We start from the raw sequence: 24106 nt of genomic DNA, 5'->3' as shown, positions 1-24106 counted from the left end.
AAACAGAGGCACGTGCCGGCACGTAACAGGGGCTCGGTAAAAGGCTGCTTGTGAAAGGAGGGGCACAGAATAGACCGCTTTCCCGGTTGGCGATTCCCTTTCCCTGTGGAGCGGAATCTGCTGACAATTTCAGCCAGAATGCCATCTGCTGGAAGCTGTCATCTCGGCGGCCAGAGAAGCTGGAGTGTTGCTTCCTGCTGTCCTCTTGGCGGTAAATGCCATTTTCTCCGGCTCTTTTTAGATCAATGGAGGGGCTGGGCTGGGGTGATGAGCGGGGAACATTCAGGGGGTGGCACAATGCATATTGGGGACGCTGCCGGGATGGCTTAAAAATGGGCCTCTGCCCTTGTCACCAAGGGAAGGTGACCCCAGGGTTTTCAAGAGGCCTTTCCTGGCCAGGATCACCACTAGCCCGCCATGGACAAACATGTCCGGATGTTTTCCCCCAGACCCACAAGTAGATGTCTCTGGTGTCAGAGGACATCGGAAACCCTTCCTTGTCAAAGGAACGAAGGTGGCTGGAGGGACCAAGTATTTAGTGGACACCTACTGAGTGCCAGGCACTGTCTGATGAATTTACCTCACCAATTCAAAACTCCTCACAGCAGTCCCGCAGGGCAGTAAGGACTCTCACCAGTTTTCTAGGCCTGGTTGGGGAGACCCAGAGAAATTAAGCATGGACCTTACTGTCATCACGCAGCTATGAAATGACAAAACAGAATTTAAACCCAGATCTGTCTGCCTGCAAGCCTGGGTTCTTTTTCACTGCCTCTCAAACTGAGATTTAGAAAAAAAACTCTGGGAGAGCTGGAGGTGAGGGCTCACCTAGGAGTTGGGTCTGCTGCCTCCCACTGGGAAGGAAATGTTTAGTGATCATCTACTGTGTGCCAGGATTTGTGCCAGGCTCTCTCTACGCTCTCATGGCCCCTCAGCAGCCCAAGACAGGGGTCTAAGATCACACACCTTTCCAGATGAAAACTTGCAGCCCTGGGAAGTGACCTGACTGCCCAGGGACCCAAGGCAAACGAGCAGCAAAGCACAGGCTCGAACTCAGAGCCCAGGAGGGGTGTTCTAAGGCACTGATGTGGGAGGACCACAGAGCCACCACCAGAACTGCTCTTCTGTCCACCTGTCTCACCAAAGGACTCATGCAAGGCTGGGGGGTTGCAACATTTAATCAGAATAGAGTCCCGTCCTCCCTAACCATCCACAGCCACTCAGTGCTCACCCCACACCCAAATCTCTGGCCCATGCGTTTAAAGTCCAGGCATTGCTTCCTTGATGAAATGCTGGAAAGACCCTCCCCTCTGACCTTGGCGGGGCTGGAGCAGCCTTTGGTCAACTGTGAGGCTGGGCCAGGACTGTTTCCTACTCCCTCCTACGCCCGGGATGGGCTGCTGCAGAGGTCTCCTGGGCTCCTACTTCACAAGACTCCCTCTGCCCTGCCTTGTCCTTAGAGTCCCCAGGTCTGATTCCTGGCCAGAAGAAGAGGGGGCTCACTGGCCATAGGTGGCCCCCCTCACAAGCCGGCGGGTACTCATCCTTCCATGGAAGGAAGGGGGCATGGGGCCTCGTCCTGGCAGAAGGTTTTCTCACCAGTTACAGCGTGCCCATTTGAATCTGGTCCTGGCAGCTAGGAACCTCTGTGCCCACAGACTCAGCCATTTGGGGGAACAGCTGAAGTGATCCCCAGGAGGGGAACGGTGGGGGACATCTTGGCCCTCGATGGAACATTCTGCAGCCATGAAACACAAGCACTGTGAATGCTCAAGAGCCATGGGGGGGGGAGGGGGGGAGGAATGCTTTTTATGTAATGCTGAGTTAGAAAAGAGAAGGCAGGAAGCAAAACTGGCTGGGGGCTCTGATTGCAACGAACTTGGAAAAGGTGCTCAGTACTTCCGCACCGCTTATGGAAGAAAGCTGGGACAGGAGGAAGGAACGCTGGTTTGGAGTCAGACGTTGCTGGGTTTACGTCTCAACACTGCTTCTTGCAGCCAAGGGAAGTGTCTCCACTGCCTGGAGCTTTGTTTTTCATCTCAACAATTCTGCAGGTGAAGATTCATTTGGAGAATTAGCCACAACCCCAAATGGAGAACATCTGGCCCAGGCCACAGCACACAGCGAGGGCACAACCAATGGTCCTTACGTGGATAAGGGCCGGGCAGGGCCGATGAAAAATGCCGTGGGAGTTAGGGTGTGAAGGCAGGGAGAAGGGAGGGATTTTTCTCATCCTTGCCAAACTTTCCATAATGTGGCTCATGGTGTTTACTGCAGTAATTTAAGCGATAAACTTCAGTTTTTCCGTCGACCTCTCTGAATTAGGATGTTCTGCAGGGCCCCTGGGGTCCATCCACACTGACATTTTTTCTCTTTCTTGGAGAAGCCACTTTCCCCGAGCCAAGCTAAAAGCAGACGTTGGTGTACAATTTGGAGATTGCTTATTACTGTTCTTTCACCTTAAGCATTTTCTATTTGCATAAATAACACATCCTCTTTAGACACTTTTTCAGCCTGGTCTTTTTGCCTCACGTCAGGGCGCTGGCCTCTGAGGGGGTAGAAACTGTTTATCCCTCACTCCCCGAAGGAAGCTGGATCATTTAATCAAGCCTAAACGAGTCTGTAAACTCCGCTGGTCACTTGGCTAGATTTTGTCCTAACATATAGTTGGTTTTACAGGAAACTTCCCCTTCTGTGTCTCCCCAGCCAGCGTTCATTTCAGCCGCCAGGCCACTCTGAGTGATTATCTATGTAAGGATTCCCAAGCTGTTTTGCAAAGAAACTCTCGGATTGAGAGACAAGGCTGGGAAAACAACAGCGATGGCAGGGGCGAGAAAAATAATCACATAACAGTGGCTTGTGGTCTTTGGTGCTCAGAAGGGCTTTAGATCTGTGGTCCTATTTAATGTTTCCTGGAGTGTTTGCCAGCTGTGGGGACCTTGGGGAGAATTCGGCCTGTGGGCACTGGAGGAAGCTGCAACCCAGAGAGGCTGAGCGGCTCGCACAAGGCTACGGCATGCATGGGGATGCAGGCTCTCTGGTCCCTGAGCTGCCTCTCCTGACGGTTTACACCTGGTACTTCCCTTACTTAGCTCATTTTTGTCTTCCAAAAAGCTCTCCAGTGGGCCCTTGCTCTTATCCTTGTGGCTCTGGAGATGACCCACAGTCTGGCTCTGGGTTCACCCTCCTCACTGCCTTGGGGGCCCCTCCCTGGCAGGCCGTGCTGGCCTGCTCTGCCGAAAGCCCTGCGTGGCTCCCTTTCCTTCAGGTCTCCCTTTCCTTCATGTCTCATTCAAGGTTACGGAGGAACTCCTATCAATCAAGGAAGTTTGGGCTGCAAACATGAGAAACCAAGCCAACCCGGCTTATAAGCAAAAGAGGGCTCTCCTTATCCTCCTCGGGTGGAAGTAACCGTGACATTGTCTCCTTTATCAGAGGTGGCCTGCCCAAACCCCTACTGAACTTCAACTTGGCAGGCCCCTCTCCCTCTTTGGGCCCATTTCCCCACCCGTAAAATGGGCTTCTCAGAGATGATTTCTGAGGTCTGCTCTAGCTCTAACGTAATAGAGGCAACAGTTGGCATTTATCAGGTGCCTGGTAAGTGTCAGGCCTCTGCTGAGCATGGGGGAATCAAAGATGAAATGGAAAAGCCCCCGCCCTCCAGGATCCAGCACTGGTGTCTTCCTCTCCCTCCTTACCACCTCTCCGCCTCCCCTTTAAGTATCCATTATTTGTCTTATTTATTGCATATATTTTATACACCCAAGGCAAGTGTATTGAATGTCTCATTAAAACCTCAAAACTCCAAATCTCTAGGACCAGAATCTGACCCCTTCTCACCACCTTTACAGGTCCTCCCCACCTCCCGATGTCAGCCATCATCATCTCTGCCTGGAATAATCCAGTAGCCTTTGTCCTCCCCAGCTTCCTTGCCCGCCCCCTCGAGCAGTCCCCTCTCCACACAACAGCCTAGCAGTCTCACCTCTCTGCTCTAAACCTCCAGTAATGTCCCTCTCCCTCGGAGTAAATTAGTTAAGGAAGAAACAAGCAGCAACCATGGGATCTCCTCCCCACCTGCCACCCCCTCGCGGCTCCAGCTCTGCTCTCATTTGCTTCCACCTCCCCTACTTGCTCACACCCTCCCAGCTGGCTTCCTTGCTGTTTCTCAGCCACGCCAGCACATTCCCACCTCGGGGTCTTTGCACTTGTCGTTACCCCTGCCTGGAGCGCTCTTCCTGCCTGGAACGAGATACCCTACCCTCGTGGCTCACTCCCTTCACCTCGGCTCAGAAGTCACTCATCAAAGAGGCCCTCCGTGGAAGTGCTAATGCTTCGTTCTTCCCTGCTTCTTTGGCTACGTTTTTCTCTGTAATGCATCCCACCAGGTAGAGTAGGTTTTCCTTGTTGCCTAACTTTGCTTCCCCCCCACCCCCGGAATGCCCATTCCATCAGAGTGGGAGCCTCATCCCCCTTGGTAACTGGTTGTATTCCCAGTGCCTAGCATATACGAGGTGCTCACTGAACATTTGTTAAATGAATGAATGATTTAAGTCCCTTAAGTTTTTTTTTTCTTATGCAGGACCTTGGCTTCATTTCTTATACTTTTCTTCTGTGGATCTGTGGCTTCTGTTTGGAGGGGGGCCTCCAGCTTCCCAGCATGGCTGTCTACCTCCGTGACTCGGGCGTCCCTCCCCACAGGCTTGGGGAGGGGAGCCACGGCTTGCCTGCCTCATCATCGCCTCTCCCTCTTCATTTTCCCCAGTCCTCACTCCCAGTAGGCTCAGCATTAATGGAAGCCCAGCAACGTGCCCAGAGCACAGTGAACCCTGTGGGTGGGTGTGGGACGACTAGTCCCTGCAGTGGATTCTCGTTCCCCGGAAGGCTGTTCTTCTCCCACGTCTACAGACCATTGTGTGCTAGGGGTTGCCTGCAATTTATAAGCACTTGCCATGAAAATTGTACTCAGCTGCTGTTGTGAATGAGCAGCAGAGACTCGTGCAGTAATTACCCACCCCACCATCTCCCAGGCTTCCAGAGTCTCGCAGGAACTGCCCCTGGGATGGAGGACGGGTGGGAGGGATGAAGCTCCCACCTCAATACTAAGCCACCTGGGTCTGTGGCCAGCAACCAGCTCCTTTGAAAAGAGACCTTCCCAAGATTCTCCAGGTCCTCTGGGCAAAATTCCCTTAGAGATGAATCTTGAAAGGTGCATGTTCTAGAAAAGCTAACCTTGTTTATAAAGAATGCCTTCATTTTCTGTGGGTAAATGGGAGGGGAAGTCACAGCATCCTGGCTTGGGTTTCCTTTGGAACCTCAGTATTCCGATCATGTTATCACACTGTGCCAGGCAGTATTCTAGGAACTTCATCCTCATGACCTTTTAGCAGCTGTGTGGGTTAAACAATGTTCCCATTTTACAGGCAAGGAAACAGGCTAAAGAAGTGGCAAGATCTAGTGCATGTCACACAGCCAGGAAGTGCTTAGAGAGCTGGGATTCCAGGCTGCACTCTATATTGCCTTTTATTCTATTGTCAGGGGAATGACCCCAAGACTGCCTTCTTTCTATTGCCTTTTCTGCCTTGCTTTTGAACAAAATTTGCACAGAGAAAATCAGCCAGACCCCCACTACTCCCCTAAGAACCCAAGGCCCCAGTTGCCTTTGGAAGGACTCTACAGCCCAAAAGTGGCCCTTGGAGGAAGCTTCTAGATTTGGAGATTTGATAGGGACAGAGAAGTCACTTGACCCCAGCCTGGTTGTTGTGACAAATTCATTGGTGTTGGCCCTACTGGGAATGAAACAGCTCTGAAAAGGTTTTCACTACACACACACACACACACACACACACACACACACACACACACTAAGCCTCGGTTTGCTCATCTGTGGAGTGGGTATTGTGACATTGTGTGATAGTCATAGGTAGGCTGGCGGTAGCTGGAACCTTCCCAAAGTTTATCAATTACCAGTCTAATGAAGATAGACTTTAAAATGGCAATGATTATTAAAAGTCGAATTGGGGCCGTGAAAGTTCTGAGAGGCCCTAACCCTGCTGCCTGTCTCTTCCCGCAGACCCGAGCCCGCCGGCACGCCTCCTGGCCACCCGCCCATGCTGTGGCCCAGGGCCGGAACGGCGCCCGGTCCTAGGCGAAGCGCCCCGCTTCCACGCGCAGGCCAAGGGCAAGAACGTGCGACTAGATGGCCACTCGCGGCGGGCCACCCGGCGTAACAGCTTCTGCAATGGCGTCACGTTCACGCAGCGGCCCATCCGACTGTACGAGCAGGTGCGGCTGCGCCTGGTGGCAGTGCGCCCGGGTTGGAGCGGTGCACTGCGCTTTGGCTTCACGGCGCACGACCCGTCGCTCATGAGCGCCCAGGACATCCCCAAGTACGCCTGCCCCGACCTTGTCACGCGACCTGGCTACTGGGCCAAGGCGCTGCCCGAGAACCTGGCGCTGCGTGACACCGTGCTGGCCTACTGGGCAGACCGTCACGGCCGCGTGTTCTACAGCGTCAACGACGGCGAGCCGGTGCTCTTCCACTGTGGCGTGGCCGTGGGCGGCCCGCTCTGGGCGCTCATCGACGTCTATGGCATCACGGATGAGGTGCAGCTCCTCGGTAGGTCACGGTCTGGACCAAGCAGTAATTCTGTGTGCATGGATGTGTATTTCTTTCATACTCACAAACACGAAGGGCTTACTTTGCCAAGCCTTGTTCTAAGCAGTTGCCGCATTTTCACTCTTATTTTTTTTTATTTTTATTTTTTTTTACCACAACCCACCATCCTCATTTTACAGATGGGAAAACTGAGGCACGGAGAGGTTAAATAACTTGAGTTGCAAAGCCAGGACTAGAACCCACACGGGTTGGGTCCAGAGTCCATGTCCTGGCCCAGGTTCATTCAGACCCCTTCATCAGGTACTTGCGCATTTACTCATTTTTTTTTTTTTTTTTACCCATTCCTTTGCTAATTCCTTCTCTCCCTGTTCATTTGCTCACTCAGTCATTCACTCACTTATGCATGTGTTTGCTCGCTCACTCATGCATTCAGTCATTAACACATCCACTTACTCAGCAATCAAATTTATGGCCCAGTCCTCGCACATCTACAGTGCCCACTGCCAGGGGCTCAAGGTACACCGGGGAGGCAGGCAGACAAGACAGGCTAGGTCTGACTCTAACAGAGAAGGCAGCCACTAATGCTGAAATCTGGTGGTGAGAATTCCTGGGTGTAGAAACCCTTACCTTAAAACTTTTTTTTTCTTTTAAAATGATTTAAAAGTCACATAATGTCAAAGTAACCATTTTAAAGTGCACAATTCAGTGGCATTCAGTTGGTAACCATCACCTCTAGTTCCAAAACATTTTCATCACCCCAAAGGAGACCCATATCCTCATTCTCCCCTACCTCCAGCCCCTGGAGACCACTGACCTATTTGTGACCTTAGCTCTTGAACTCACAGGTCATGTGAGCCAGCCCAGCCTGGATTTCTGGGGCAGTAAAGGGAGATCAGTTTGCTCAGAGAATCTGGACGTAGCCCTATGTGTCATTTACTTGCAGGGAATACACAGATCTCAAGTTTGAGTTTTGAGAGACTTATACACCTGCCCATAACCCAAGAAAGTTCCCCTCTTTTGGAAGCAGCCTGTGTTCTGATTTTTTACCACAGATTAGTTGCACTTATTCTGGAACTTCATATAAATGGAATCATACAGTATATAGGCATTTCTACCTGGTTTCTCCATCAAAGCACAGTATTTTTGAGAATCATCTATGTTGTTGCCATGTAAATCAGTAGTTTGTTCCTTTTTAAGTGCTGAGTAGTAGTCTGTGGTATAGATGTACCCTGGTTGGTATATCTGAATGTCTGGGCTGTTTCTGGGTTTTCTGCCTTGCACCTTGAAGGAACGAACACTCCAGCCTGGGCTCCTTGGCCACCACTGCCACCCATACCACCACTGGGCAAGGAGGGAAAATGCATGCATCCCGGCTGTGCCCTCTTTCCAAAGAAGGAGGAAGGCAGCAGAACTTCTGAGGATAGGGTTGAGGGGTGCCTGGGTGGCTCAGTTGGTTGTGTCCGACCATTGATTTCAGCTCAGGTCATAATCTCATGGTTCGTGAGATGAAGCCCCACATCAGGCTCTGCTGATAGCAAGGAGTCTGCTTGGGATTCTCTCTCTCTCTGCTCTTCACCTGCTTGTGTGTGCATGAACGCTCTTTCTCTCTCTCAAAATAAATTAATTTTCCTTAAAGGAAAAAAAAAAAAAAAGAGGAGAGGGTTGGGAGTCACACAGACCTCTGTTTTATACCTGGCTCTCAACTTGCCAGCTGTGTGGGCTTGGCCAAGTGACTGAACCTCTATGTACCTCAGTTTCATCCATAAAATGGGTTCATGGTAGCACCACCTCATGGCATTGTTGGCAGGGTGACACGATATATGAAAGGGATACAGCACAGTGCCTGGCACATAGAAGATACTTAAGAAATAACATCTAAGAAATCAGAATCTCTGCCCATTTGCATGTAGGAGGAAGCACATGTCTGAATTCCATGCTTAGGCAGACCAGACTATGAATAGCTAACCACCCTGTAAGCTGGGACCTTACTTGGGCATTTTAACCATATTCCCCCACACTCTTTTCCATGGAAGGTTCTGCATTTCACCTCCAGGAGACGTAGATTTCTAAAGCCTCCTAGATCTCCTGTCACTCTTTTTTGGAGTTTTTTATTCCTACAGAACAGAGAAACAATCACTCCTCATTCACCTGCTCCCTCACATAGCCCATGTGTTGAGGTAACAGCCAAGAAATCGCAGCCACCCTATAACCAATGCAAATGGCTTGGGGTTTTTTGAAAATACAAACTGGAAGCAGCCTTTCGTGACTTAGTGAATCTGAATAAACCTGTGAGGAGTCATGGACTCTTCCCCCATTCGCCTAGCAAACTTTTATTGAGCCCCTCCAATGCCTCAAGCCCCATGGAGGAAAAGGAGAGAGCCCCCCCTGGAACACTGGTATAACGTGGCAGACGTGAGTCAGTTTCCTTATCTTCAGGTAGGGCCTGAGATGTGCTGGTTGATAGGAAGCACCTGTAGTACAGGTGCCCCAGGACCAGGTTCACAAGTGAGATTCAAAGGAATTCCATCTCTGAGTGATAGGAGTCCAGGTGGATTTCATGTCTTTATACCTCTATGAGTTACCTTTAAAAATATATATATATACGTGTGTGAAGAGCTTATGGTGCTTTTACAATCAGAAAGGGAAATAAAGTTCTTTTTCTTTCGGAAAGTTATAGGAGATAATGGGGAAGTTTCTGGCATGTGATCAGGGCTGAATGTTTCCTTCCCAGGGGAAGAGCAAATTGACATTGGGTACATCTGGGTAAAGGGATTATGGGTGATTCCCCCCCCCCACCACCAAAGTTACCAATGACTCATGATCAGAAAAAAAAAGTTATGATGAAAATAACCTAAGCTTTCATGATTTTTTATGGCTTGAGCTCAGGCAACAGGTACCCTACTGTTGCCAGCATGAGGAAAGGCAACATGAGAACCACAGCAATTCCACCATAAATGGGATCTCCCTCTCCCGATTCTTGGGCGAACTGGGCTTTTTTTTTTTTGGCTTTTTTTTTTTAAATTTTTTTTTTTAACGTTTATTTATTTTTGAGACAGAGAGAGACAGAGCATGAACGGGGGAGGGGAGAGAGAGAGAGGGAGACACAGAATCGGAAGCAGGCTCCAGAGAGAGAGAGGGAGACACAGAGAGAGGGCTCCCAGAGAGAGAGGGAGACACAGAATCGGAAGCAGGTTCCAGGCTCTGAGCCATCAGCCCAGAGCCCGACGCGGGGCTCGAACTCACAGACCGTGAGATCGTGACCTGAGCCGAAGTCGGCCGCCCAACCGACTGAGCCACCCAGGCGCCCCCGAACTGGGCTTTCTAATGGTGGTGTCTAAGGTAACAAGTAGATAAACACAAGGGAGCCAGTGTTTGTATAATCCAGAACTCTCTGATTTCCTTTTCCTCACAAGGAATAAGGAGGTGACATAGTTCCTTTAGAGACTGTCAGCTGTAAAACTCCAGAATAGAGATCCCCTCACCCCTCCCTCACAAGACTGAAAACCAACAAATGAAAGTGTCATTGAGTAAGGTTGTCAAATTGAGCAAATAAAAATACAGGACACCTCATTACATTTGAATTTCAGAACAATAATTTTTTAGTGCAAGTATGTCCCGTGCAATATTTGGGACATACTTGAAAAAGAATGTTTTTCTGAAATTTGAATGTCCCTGGGCATCCTGTATTTTATCTGGCAGCCCTCATCTGAGAAGCGTCCTCCCGGTCTTGTGAGGTAGGGGGACCCTTTATTTGCCCTGGAACTTGACCTAAAGTGAAGTCTGAGAAATAAAAACCTTCATAGGCTTCACATAGTTCTCTTACTTGATGGAATTATGTTCCTAGCCCAGCTTCTTCCTGCAAGGATGGGGGGGGGGGGCGGGGAGGGTCCAACTGCAGCAGAGAAAAGCTACATCTATGTGACCAGACCCTGGTGTGCCTACTCTCTTGACATTCTCTTTCCTCAAGACAGGGTGATTTAGTCCTTTTAGATAAAGAATTCAGGACTCAGAGAAGGGAAGTGACTTGCCTAAAACAACCAAGCTTGTGAGTGGCAGAGCCAGGATTAGAACCCAGGTGCATCCATCTCTTTGGTTCAGGGGTTCTCAGCTGTGGCTGCACATGGTGATCACCAGGGGCACTCTGAAAACCCACCTATCAGCGTGCACCAGACGAATTCAATCAGAACCTGTGGGAGTGGCCCCCAGGCATCTAGATTTCTTAAGGCTCTGGTTGTGATCACAAGAGTCCCCTTTGCACTGGTGCCTATCCCTCTTCCCGGCTGGGTGCCAAGCTGAGTTCTTCAGACGTGCCAGTTCAAGGCATGGTGTCATCACTGGACCACGAAATCCCCTTCTCTTGTTTCTTTTCTGCTTCATGCCCAGCTGCCATTCTATACTCCCGTTCAGCCCATCCCCTGCCCAGATAGGCACCACTCTGGTGTTCAGTATAAGCCCTTGGATGTATCTTTAAAAAACATGTATAGTTTCATATGTATATATGGATGGGACTGTACTAAGAATCTTACTTTTTTTTTTTCCACTTGCCCCATTTTCAGATTTATCTGTGCTGCTGTGTATCTGTCTGGTCCCTTGTTCCCTAGCAGCTTCCACACTGATGGACTAGGTGCCACCAGTTACCCCCATCCCTCCCCACCCCCAAGCAAACTACACTGCTGTGCCTTCTCCCACAGGGCTGCATTGTGGCCCTAGGGTTTACCAAAATTCCCCGGGGGACAGACCAGGATGGCCTTGCTAGATCTGGAGCAGTCCCATCCTGAGAACCTGTGATTTCTCTACTCCTCCGAGCCAAAGAGAAGGGGCTGAGTCCAAGCAAGTGACTTTCTGTTGAATTTAGTAGTTCTTAGACCCATGAGAGGAAGATTTGGCCAGGTTTCCCCCTCCCTCCCCTGGCTCCTCTGAGAAGCTCTTTCCTGGAGCTCTGGAATTAGGCCCCATGCTGTCCTGAGGCAGCTCTGTCCCTCTTTTAGACACCTCAGTAGTGGTCACTGTCACAGCCCCTTTGTCCTTCCTCTGCCCAGTGGTGGAAGGCTGTGGCAGACCAAAAAAGCAACATCAGTCTAAAGCCATGGCATTGAAGGCTGTGTTGTCAGAAATCTTAGTTGTAAGTGGCAAAAACCAGTTCAATCTTGCTTAAGGAAAACAAGATGTCTCATGACTGAAAATGCAGGGGAACACCTGCCTGTAAGCCTGGCTTGATGCAGGAACCCAATGAACAGCACCTGAAATACTGACCTGCCTTTATTTCTTACCCTCCTATCATCTTTGTTAGCATCATTCTCAGCTGAGCTCTCCTTTGGGGACCGGAGGGGGGGGGGGGGCAGGCAGGACACCAGCATCTTCAGTACCATGTCCCATCATATTAATAAATCCAGCAGGAGAGCTGCTCTCCCACAAGGTCTAGCTAAAGTTCAAGGTTTAGACTCCTTGCTCTCCATGGCCAGAAGGATGGGATAGAGTGGCCGAGTTAAGGCCTCCTTCTCAAGGTAATCTGTGGAAGTGGGAGGTGGGTGTGAGGCAGTTCCCTCAGAAGAAAAGCTGGGTGCTGGAACCAGAAACAACAGCTCTGTATAGGCCTTGTAGGGGAGTGATTTACCCTTGAAAGCCTTGAGCCCCGTCTACCAGCTTTACCTGGGTGTTATCTTCCAGTCCTCATAAGAACACTATGAGGCAGGAAGTAGCATCACCCCCCATTTGCAGATCAGCATGGATGGATAATTTGGCCAATGCCACCTAACAGTTGGTGGTACTAGAGCTGGTATTTATTGTTTATTAGTGTTATGAACAAAGTGTTTGACAAGGACTTGCATTTATGGATCCAGATGCAGGGCCTAGAGACCAACTGTACCACCCCATGCTCCAAGTGAGGAAACTGAGGCCTAGAGAGAGGCAGGGACTTGCCTAAGGTCACCCAGCTGATAGGTGGTCATGATAGGGAAGGGGGTTGGGTTCAAGACCCTGGGAATTGCCTCAGCACGGGACCTGTGAGCACCCCACATCATGCAGGGGGGACTGGCTGCAGGTGGCTGCATCCAGAGCCTCACTGGGGAACAGCACGAAGTAATTGGCTTTTACAGTTAATATTTTCTTTCCAAACAGTCCAGGCCAGCACCCACCTCCCTGCCCCAATAGTAAGGCATTTGCCTGGCAAGGTGGCCTGAAGGATTGTCCTTTCCGAGTCTGGGGTGAGATCTTCAGTCTGTGGCCACTGGCATATCCTATTAGGGACTCCTGAAAGTCTACTCTGTGCCAGGCACAGTGCCTAGCACACTGTTATACCACAGATCTACCATTAACTTTCCCCACAGGCCTGTGAGACAGGGGTGAGGGTCCTTACATTGCAGATGGAAACTGAGGTCGCATCCAGGACCGGCCAGGGTCCAACAGGTCTGTCTCTCTGGTTCAGTCTTCTTTGCTTGGAAAAGCATGAGTTCAGTGGCCTACACACCTGGCATTCACACCCTTTTTTGTTAAACCCCAACACCCCTGCCTTGCTGCCTGCCCTCCTGTGGCCAAGACTCAAAGAGCTCTGCTCCTGTATCCTCCTGCCTGTTTGGGGACATTGCTCCTATCATTTGTCCCTTTCTCCAGCCTCACTTTCTCTCTCGCCACAGGATTATTCCCATGAGCACACAAAAGAGGCCCAGTAGTTTCCATTAAAAACAAAACAAAACAAAAAAATGCCCTTGACACTCTCTTCCACCAGCTACTTTCTCATTTCTCTGCTCTTCAGAGCAAAATTTTCTTAAAAATATCTATATGCCACCCTCTCCACTTCCCTCTTCAGCTCATCCCAGTGATCTGTATTTAATTTTAAAAGTTTAGTGTGAAATTTAAAATGCAAATAGAGGTCCACTTTCTTTAATGTACAAAGTAGTAGAACCAGTAGTAAATTATACATTTGTTTACACCATTTACATATATATATATATATGGTCAGATATAATATAGTTTTCCACATTAACTTTACTCTTCAAACAATAGAAAGTGGGTAGCAATTTAGGAAGTATGAAAGGGATAAACCTCAGAAAGACTTTTCTACCATGTTTATTCTACGCTGTGTATGGCTGTGTGCTCACTTCTCCACTGCACAGAATTCAGCTGTGTATAAAACTGAACCCAATCAGAAGCTGAAGGAGACAAGAAATGATGGGTCGATAGCCTGATGCACTGTCATACAATTCAGACGATGGTACAGCTACCAGCTTGTAATTTTTAGGCACTGCAAACAAGGCTTTCTCTTGAAGTTGAACCAAAACCAACTTAGGTTCTGCAGGCTCTAATATGTACAGGAAAAAAATTGATGCTGAGGAGGTTCAAAATTTGGTCTCTACCAGTTACCAATGCAGTCAGCAATCACCCAATCTGGCAGGACTCCATCTTGATGACCGGTATCTCTGTCAGCATTTTAGTCCTTCAATGTCATCTTCTGGGTTAAGTTCACCACCAGACACTTTGAAGAAGGTTGCTCCCAACTGTAACAGTGGCAAGTGGGGTGGCTGGTGCTCAGGTACCACCTCGCAACGATTTTATCCAATTCCTCCCTCATGCACTGAAATCTGGCTGCTGCCAAGCTGTCCTCACCATTCACCACACTTGAGCCTGCAAGCTCTCGGACGGCTCCACGCTGCCAGATCCACAGCTCAGCCCCGTCCTCTTTCCCGGCCTTTCACTTCCAGCACAGGTGATCTCTCCCAGCCTCTCTCACCTGCTTGTGCCTCCTGGCTTCACAAGCCCCCACTTTTACTCCTGCCTCCCTGGCTGCTCCTCCTTGGCTTCCTTTCTGGCTCCTTCCTTGCTTGTCTCCATATGCTGAGAGCCCCAGGGTTCTATCATCAGCTTTCTTCTCCATCATGTAATACAACATGCATGTAGAAAAGTGTATAAAACGTCTGTGGAGTTTAACAAACCATCCTAAAGCAAGACCATTTCTCCACCTACCCTCTTTCTCCAATGATCCGAGCCCATCACTGGGGCCTTGAATCCCGTCTTTAGGCTGCTGGTGCCCAGGTCCATATTCCCAGCCCTGACGCCTCCCCTGCAGTCCGGACTTCCTTCTACCTATTCACATCTCCTCCTGGCATCCAAAAGGCATCCCACACTGAACACATTCAGGCAGCCATCCCCACTGTCAGTGAAAGGCACCACCCACTCGGTTGATTGGTCCAAAACCTCACGAGTCATCCTTGATTCCTCTTTTCCTTGCCCTGCATCCATTCTGTCAGCATGTCCTGGCTCTTCTGCCTCTAGTGCATGTCCTGAATCAGTCCTTTGGAGACAATGAAGTGACTGATGGATGGTTCCCTCTGTCTCTAACTCTTCTAGCCTTCCTTCATTTTCGTCTTCACACAAAGATGGGGTTTCTCTTGGGACATAAATTCTGCTTTACGTCCAGCCCCAGACATATTTGACCTGAGAGAGCTAGGGAAAGAAAAGAAAGGCAAGAACCCAGCTTTCTCCCAGGTCCAGGGAGAGTAGGAGGTTGGGGAGCCAATCCGAGTCACCCCAGTCTCCCTGTGCCTGGCCTGGGACTGCTGCTCCATAGATGTTTGGGGAAGGGGCAGAACGGTTGGACTCTTCCCCTCGGGGGTCACATTAGGCCCCCTGGGGACTGCAACTCCAAGAGCCACTTGTCCTGAGGCTGAGTCCACATGCTGGCAGCTCAAAAAGCTAAACAAGGACAGCTGAACTTTGGAAACAGTACTGCTAGTGGTCATGGGGTCTGGTTTTGGAGTCACGTAGCCTGAGATGGAATCTCATTATTGGGATCACCCCTGGCTGTGTGACCTTGACTAATTCACTCCACCTCTCAGAGCCTCCCACTGTGAAAAGTGCCCATCTTACAGAGCTGTGTGGGATAATGGGGAGGATTGATGAGGATAATGCATGGAGTTGCATCTGGTAGATTGTGTCTCAAAAAAATGGCTGTGTATATTTTCATCAGGCCCCGAGAGCGGGTCACAGGTTAGAAATCTTGATAAGCTCCCTTGGTGGCCTTTAGATACTGTGGCATTTCTGCCTGTCACCAGCTGGTTCTCCACAGAGAATCTCTTGAGAGATGGATTGTCAAGTGTCAGGCCTAGACCAGCACTGTGCTATCTTGGGACTGTCTCACTCAGAGACGCCTGGTGGGGACAAAGCTCCTTGCATACAGTGAGGAGACCCAACCTTTTCCGAAGGGCTGCTGTGTGCCAGGTACCAGGCTGAATGCTGTCACGTATGTTGTCACCCCAGCCTCGGAGACTAAGCTTTCACCTCAGAGATGCTGTTCCTTCACACAATCTATTCCTTCTGTCTGCAATGACTACACCCCACTTCCTAGGCACCACTTCCTTGGCCTTCAGGCCTTCACTCCATCATCACCGTCAGGGAGGCCTGTTCTGACCCTTTCTCAGGCCTCACTTCTGATCAAGTCTCCCTTGTACACAGTCTCAAAGAACCCCAGTTCTGTCACTCCCTGGTTGCATGACGTGGGGTAGCTCACTCTGCATCTCAGAGTCTGCGTTTCCCCCACTGAAACATGCCCATTTTACAGAGCCATGGAGGACAGTGGCTCTTAGTAGCATTCATCACAGTTTGTACTTACACAGTTTCGTGCCTAAAGTCTGTCTCTCCCACTGGACTAGCAGCTCCACCGGCACAGGAGCCATGCCTGCTTCTTCACTGCTCTTCACTCAGTGCCCAGCACAGCATCTGGCACATGGCAAGTGCTCTATACATTTTGATCAAAAAATGTTGAAGAAATAATGATAATAATTAACATGTTTTGAGCACTTACTTTGTGCCATGTTCTGTGCTACACCCTTTATTAAAAAAAAATCTTTTTAATGTTTATTCATTTTTTTGAGACACAGACTGAGGGTACAAGCAGGAGAGAGGCAGAGAGAGAATGAAACACAGAGTCCGAAGCAGGCTCCAGGCTCTGAGCTGGCAGCACAGAGCCCAACCCAGGGCTCGAACCCACAAACTGTGAGATCATGACCTGAGCCGAAGTCGGCTGCTTAACCGACTGAGCCACCCAGGTGCCCCTGTGCTACACTCCTTATAAAAGCATCTGCTTTAATCTCTGTAACAACAGAGACCAGGATTAATCCTTTTTAAGCTGAAGAAGCTGAGGCTCTGAGAGGTTGAGTGACTTACCTCAAGTCACAGAGCCAGGAAAGGCTGAAGCCAGGACTTGAACCATCTCCACAGGCCATGCTCTTAATCAGACTACTGCACTGAAGGATGGGCTCCTATGTGGAGCTGTCAGGGGCAAGGAGGAGGAGCACTGGAGTGGAGGACGAAGCAAACATTGGCAAGGACACAGGCCCAGGGCCTGCCACAGCCAATGCCTTTAGGCTTAGCCTAGCAGGATGGGTGGGGCAGAGTCCTGGGAAAGCGTATCACATCCCACACCCAGAGCCTCTGCCAGAAGTTGACGTCTACACCAGAAACATCCACTATCTAAAATACCTTTTCAAAAAAATACTTTAGATTTTCACATATGCCTTTGTTTTACTGATTACAAAACCAATACATGTTCATTAGAGAAAAATGAAAAATCTACAAACTTTATAAAAAGCAAATTTCCATCCAGAGATAACCAGCATCAGATTGTTATGTATATCCTTTCTGTACTTTTTCTATGCACCCTATACATACATTTCCCACACAGTTAGAATCAAATAATATATTCACTTTTAGATCTTCTTTTGTTCACTTAATGTTATATAATGGGTGTTTTGCCACATTAATAATTGAAAACGATTTTTTAAAATATAGGTTTTCTGGTGATAAAACTTTGTGGTATACATATTTATCGTAGAAGTATTAGTTAACACACCAGTAGGCTACACAAACAGGTCTATGAACCATGGTCTGAACTTGGATGGCTAGTTTATAAAACCTATAGATTTTTACACGTGGGGTAGGGAGTAACATAACATTCTCACTAGGGGCTATGGCATGCTTTTTGAAAAATCATCTTCATTATTATGACTTAATTTTATATTTGGAAAACTAAAGAGAAAGAAATCCTTTTTTCCATGATATAAACTACAGAATGGTAACATTTAACAAATCTTAGCCAGAGGGGGCTGGTTAGAGAAGTTTGAAAAACTTTTTCTTGCTTTACCTATTATGGTTAATGAGAATATTTTTATCACTAAAACAAGAACTTCACAATACTTTAATGACTGTTTCTTTCTTCTCCTGATTTGTTATTCAGAGTGGTCACCAGTGTCTTTCAGAGACCTCATTCATTCATTTATTCATCCATAAACAGTGAAGGTTCTTTGCCCAGCAATCTGCTAAGCCCTGACAACGTGTTGGTGGACAGGCAAGGGCTCCCATTCTAGTTGGGGAGACAATCAACAAGTAATTTACCAAAGTATAAAGACCTGTATTACCTAAATGAAACACTACTTTTGTTCCTTTTACTTAACTATATAATATGTAGTATCGTGAACATTTTTCCCTATCACTAAAAATATTTCAAAAATATTTTGAGGACTTTGACTTAAAACTCTTTAAGTTTTCTGTCCTATAAAATGAGGCCATCTCTTACACATTCCATGTTTGTGCACCACCTAGGCACTGGGCTCCGTGCTGCCTTCTTTCAGAGTCAGCATGTGCTGAAGAGCCAGGGTTCTTGTTGTGGCTCTGCCACAGTTGCTGCGTGACCCTTGGTCACATTCCTTAACCCCTCTGTGCCTCACCTCCCTTCTTTGCTAGATGGCTGGTAATAACGGAACATACCTCACAGGCTGTATGAGGACTGAGATAACACGTGAAAGGAGCTTAAAGTAGCACCTGTCACAAAAGGCCACAAATAAAGAGCAAAAGCATTCACTTTTTCTTGGAGCTTATGTTCTAGTTGGGGAGGCCAACAACACAGGGTTTTCAGATTCTCCAAAACGTGAAAACCTCTGGAATGCGGCAAGGAAGGAGGGAGGAATAAAAAAGAGCGAAGAAGGGAGGGAGAAAAAAGGGAGGAGGAAAGAAGGGAAAAACGGAGAAAGGGCTGTATCTGCCCATCCCAAAGTCAAAAGGGTTATGCTTAATCAGATTCCGTGCACCTGTGGTTCTTAAGTCAGTACACACGTGAACTAGAAAAGTGAGGGGCTGTGCGGGGTGGGGGAGGGGACCGAGGCCTGTGGGCGGCGGCGGGGGGGGGGACTCCCAGCTGACGGCCCGCACCCTCACCGCCCCCCTTCCGCCCCGGCGCAGAGAGCGCGTTCGCCGACACGCTGACGCCCGCGCGCCTCAGCCAGGCCCGCTTCAGCGCCTGCCTGCCGCCCAGCAGCCACGACGCCGCCAACTTCGACAACAACGAGCTCGAGAACAACCAAGTGGTGGCCAAGCTGGGCCACCTGGCGCTGGGCCGCGCCCCGGGCCCGCCGCCCGCCGACGCCTCGGCCGCCGCCATCCCGTGCGGGCCCCGCGAGCGCCCGCGGCCCGCGTCGTCGCCGGCGCTGCTCGAGGCTGACCTGCGCTTCCACGCGACGCGCGGACCCGACGTGAGCCTGTCCGCCGACCGCAAAGTGGCCTGCGCCCCGCGGCCCGACGGCGGCCGCACGCTCGTCTTCTCCGAGCGCCCGCTGCGACCCGGCGAGAGCCTCTTCGTGGAGGTGGGCCGCCCGGGGCTGGCGGCGCCCGGCGCGGTAGCCTTCGGCATCACGTCGTGCGACCCGGGCGGGCTCCGGCCCGCCGAGCTGCCGGCCGACCCCGACGCGCTGCTCGACCGAAAGGAGTACTGGGTCGTGGCGCGCGCCGGGCCCGTACCGAACGGCGGCGACGCGCTCAGCTTCACGCTGCGGCCCGGCGGCGACGTGCTCCTAGGCGTCAACGGGCGCCCGCGCGGCCGCCTGCTGTGCGTCGACACCACGCAGGCGCTCTGGGCCTTCTTCGCCGTGCGCGGCGGCGCCGCGGGCCAGCTGCGCCTCCTCGGTGAGTTTCCCGACCGACCGCGCGTGCGCGGGGTTTCCCCGGGAGCCCGAGGGTACCGCTGGGCAGCTCTAGCTACTGCAGGGGCCCAGACTGGAGCGTGCATTAGCGCCCTCCTGCCTCCACCTAGTTTCTTGATTCAGTAGGGCGGCCCCGAAATGCGGTTCTGACAGTGCGCCAGGGATGTCCATGTGGCTGCCCTCCCCCCCCCCCCCGCGCCCCAGTCCTCACTCTGCCCCCACCGACCTAAGTTCCCGCTGGGGTCAGGGCCTGGAAGGCTTTATGCAGTGGGTAAATGACCGGTACAATTTTTCTTTCTGTTGTTCTATTATATCACTTACTTGTCTTTTACCTACGTAATGCATATTAAGTGTAGGAGAAAAAGTGAATACAACTGTACTTAAAAGGGGATATAAGAATAACACTGCCCACAGAAATGGAACGGAGGCTTGAGAATCTTATTTTAAAATGATTCTTGCCTTCATTCATGCCACAAATGGACACCGAGCACCCACCAGCTGTGGGCCAGGCCCTGGGCTCCAGGATGGGGCATGGCAGAGGACAGGACGCAGGCCGTGCATAGAAGGAGCTTAGAGACACAGCTGAATGGAGAGCTGCACTGTGTGATGTGTGCCACCGCTGAGGGGCTTTTCTTCCACTTGGTGAAACAGGGGTGGTGGCCAGGGAAGGTTCCCAGAGAGCACAGCTCCGTTTTCATGATTCAAGAAGTAGGTCCAAAGGGTAACAGAAACGGTGAACATTTCGTGTTATCTCGTTCAGTTTTACACTCCTGATGCTTCTATGAAACCAATATCATTATCCCATCTCCAGATAAGAAAATTGAAGCACAAAGAGATTGACTCTCCCAGGCATATAGTTGGTCAGCCATGAAGATGTTGGGCAAATCACAGACCCTCTCTGAGCCTCGATTTCCTTCTGTGTAGGGAGGGAGTAGTTACCTGCATCCTGGCATTGTCATGAGGATGAAATGATGAGGTGCATATAATGCTTTCAGCAGGTGCCTGCCACCTACAGCATGTTTAATAAGTTGTATTAACAATGACTGCTGTTTGCAGGAAGAGGAAGAACGAGGAAACAGTGGTCATTTGTTGGTTTAAGGGATGACCATAGTCATCATTTACCCTGAGATGAGTTTGCCTAAGTTCCCACTGGGGCTTTGGCAAGAACTAAGCCTAGAGTCAGTCTTTCTTGCCCTCCTCCCCAGCACCTCTAGAGGAACCAGGATGAGCCCGTGAGTGGTCAGGAAGAGAAGTAGAATGGAGGCAACTGCTTTTGGAGGCCAGGGATTTGCCCTCCTGATTTCTACCTGACAGCAGCCCCAGCACTGCATTATCTGTCCATTCATCCTCAATTAGGGTAAGGGAAGGAACATCTGTCTCACCTAAAAAATAACCCATTATTATCTGAAGAATAGCTATTGCATTCGATAGCTGTGAATGCAAGGAAGAAAACTCATTTGTGTCGAACACTACTAGGCAGAAATCTTGTAGTTGCAAGTGACAAAACCCCACTCAATGTGCCCTGTACCAGAAGGGAAATGTATGGTTACACATACCTCAAAAGTCTGGGAATGCATTGGATGGATTCAGGAACAGCCGGATGTAGGTGTTGAAAGCATGTAATTGGGATCCCATCCCAAAGCTCACTTTCCTCTCTTGGCTTCACTGTCAGGCAGGCTCTACAGTGCCAGGCTTACCTCCCAATGGGTGGGCGCCTTCCTTCCCAACACCTGTAGTGTTTTAGTGAAGGCCTCTTTGACCTTAGTTGGGTTAGGTAGCCTTAACTGAACCATCATTGAGACGCAGGGGTGGGAGATCTTATTGGCCTGGCCTGAATCATGTGAGTGAGGGTGAAGTAAGTGCTTCAAAACAAAATCCTGGTACTGTTTCTGAAATAGACAGGAATGGAGGCCGGGCAGGCAAAGAACAGATGTCCACCACACATGTATGATTCCATTAGTCCTTAGCAGAACCCTGGGAGGTAACTCTTATCCCCCCATTAGACAGATGGGGAAGGTAAGGTGCAAGAGGAGCCAGGGACTAGCAGAACAGGGCTCACCCCCCCACACACACACTGCCCCTGATGGAGTCTCTTTGATCTCAGGCACCCTGCAGTCCAGCCCTGCGACCACGTCTCCATCAGGGTCCCTCAGCGGCTCCCAGGATGATAGTGATTCTGATATGGCCTTCAGTGTCAACCAGTCCTCCTCAGCATCTGAGTCATCCCTGGGTAAGGAGGTATAAGCCCTAGAGGGGGTAGGGGCTGGCAGCCGGCCCGGCTCCTTCAGCTGGGCCAGAGCCTTCCTGAGGCTAAGCAAGGATGGCCACCTTCCCCCTTCCTCTTCCCTGCATCCTCTCCTGTCTCAGCTGTACATTCACCTGGAGGGAGGAGAAATCGAGCTCTGGTATCCCAAAGGCTAATGATGGGACTTGCTTCCTGGGGGAAGGAAGGAAGGAATGGGAACAAAGCCCAGAAGAAAAACCCCAAATTGGTATCTCACAAAATTGTTTCCCCACAAGTTCGGCCATATAAGCGCTGCCTTCCTGGGGTTACCCCAGCAGAGCTCACCTGAGAGCCACATTACTGAGGTCTGTCTTGTTCTCCCTTTCTACAGTGACGGCACCCAGCTCCCCGCTGAGCCCCCCAGTGTCTCCCGTGTTCTCCCCACCAGAGCCGGCAGGCAGCAAGAATGGCGAATGCACAGTGTGCTTTGACGGTGAAGTGGACACAGTCATCTACACGTGTGGACATATGTGCCTATGCCACAGCTGCGGCCTGCGGCTCAAGAGGCAGGCCCGGGCCTGCTGTCCCATCTGCCGGAGGCCCATCAAGGATGTCATTAAGATCTACAGGCCGTAGCCTGGCCTGCCAGTGGGCCTTGGCCAGAGCAAGGTCACCTTTCTGAAGGCCCCTGGGCCAGGCAACCACCATGGCCGCCAAGGAATCCAAGGGCAGTGGCCATCCCGTCTGCCACTCTCCAATAGTGGGCAAGGCGTGACAGTCATGGAGATGAGGCCCTGGGGGTCTGAGCCCAGGCAAGGGCTGCTTCTGGCTCAAAAGTGCTTTGCCCCCAAAAAGGCCGTCCCAAGAGCAAGCTCAGGAACTGCCTAGCAGACCACCCTGTCCCTCGGTGACCTCTCAGCTGGGAAGCAGCATTCTCTGTGCAATGCTTTTTGCTGGGGTTGGGCTGAGTGTGTGTGAGAGAGGGTGAGGGGAGGGAGTGGACAGAGAAGAGAGGGAATGTGTGAGAGAATGAGTGAGAGAGAACGCGTAGGTATTTATCCAGGGATCCTGGCTCTAGGAGGTTATTTAACACTAAGGAATGTGCAATCCAGAGCCCAGACGGTAGCATGACTAGAAATTGTTCACTTTCTGGGGCTGTCACGTCAGCTGGTTTTGAATGTATGAAGCCTGCACCTAAACAGAACTCCCTTGGATGGTATAGAAAAGGGACACTCAGATTTTCTAAAGGAAGGCAAAAATAGCTCATTGTTTACAGCTCCAAAGCAGCAACGCCTTGGGGGGGGAAGGTGGGTGGAGAACATAAAAGAACAATTTGCTTTTTTAGTTTCTTCCTCAGTCCTGGAGGGGAGTTTTGATGGGTGCTACGGCCCACTGAGAGTTCTGGGTGGTGTCATCCCCAGAAGCCTTTTCACCCTCTTCACCCCCTTCACCCCGGACAGCCTAATAATAAGCACAGTGCACCTTGACTTGGTCCCTAGATGCTTTTCACCTGGTCCACCCCTTGCTGTCACCAAGGAGAAGACAAGCAGCAGGTTCTCTTTGCCTGGGGGAGGGAAAGAATCCTGGAGGCAGAGGACTCACCTGGAATTGGAAAGGCCACTCCATCTCCCAGACAGCTCTCCACATTTCCTTCTGTGACTCCCCGGGCCTGGCATTCACCAGCAGCTGTTGGCATCACCAGGGCAACCTGCTGGTGAAGTGGGAGGAGGAAAAGACTTGCAACCAGTTCTGACTCTCAGCTTCTCTTTTGCTGCTGATTACTAAGATGTTAATTGACCATTAAGATGTTAACTAATAGCTTAGATATTGAAATGCTGACATCGAGACTCTTCCCCCTTCCCAGGACTCTTTGCAGGCATTTCCCCTGTCCCCCGCCCTCCTCACCCTGCCTAGGCCCATCTCTGCAGACTCCCAAACCATCTCTGGGCTGATGGGCCGGCCCGGGGCCTCTCTTCCCTTTTTGTCCCCAGTTCTGGGCCCAACCTCTGCCCGGTCTTGTGCTGTATCTTTCAGGAAGCCCCTGGGCGTCTCTGATTCTCAGTTACCGATCCGTCCAAGATGAAGCCCAGTACCTGCCCACTGCAGAACCTCTGGGAGGCCCAGTATAACATGTAAAAAGTCCAAGACACCCTGCAAAGAATGGGTATCATTTTTATCACAATTCCTAATCTGTTCATCTGCTGAACAGATGATGGCTGGGAAAGAACATCCAGAGAGTTTTTGCATTCATATGACACATGTTTGCTGGGGCTCTGGGGACCCAGAGCCCACCCCAGTTGGGCC

The 24106-nt window shown here is 50.4% G+C and overlaps 1 protein-coding gene across 1 annotated transcript in view; it reads left to right on the top strand.

Annotated features, from left to right (window-relative positions):
* Nucleotides 1-22438, top strand: part of NEURL1B (neuralized E3 ubiquitin protein ligase 1B) — a 34266-nt gene extending 11828 nt beyond the window's left edge. Inside the window, 4 exon segments of the mRNA XM_047072908.1 lie at nt 6068-6613; nt 18842-19561; nt 21683-21808; nt 22194-22438. Coding sequence (XP_046928864.1) covers nt 6068-6613; nt 18842-19561; nt 21683-21808; nt 22194-22438 — 1637 coding nt within the window.
* Nucleotides 22439-24106: the final 1668 nt, after the last annotated feature.

Source organism: Lynx rufus, unplaced genomic scaffold (genome assembly GCF_022079265.1).
Source record: "Lynx rufus isolate CCGP_SWC_20201006 ecotype Redwood Valley unplaced genomic scaffold, mLynRuf1.p SCAF_1, whole genome shotgun sequence".
NCBI lineage: Eukaryota > Metazoa > Chordata > Mammalia > Carnivora > Felidae > Lynx > Lynx rufus.
The sequence above is the reverse complement of the archived record's forward strand: the minus strand, read 5'-3'. Positions and strand labels throughout refer to the sequence as shown.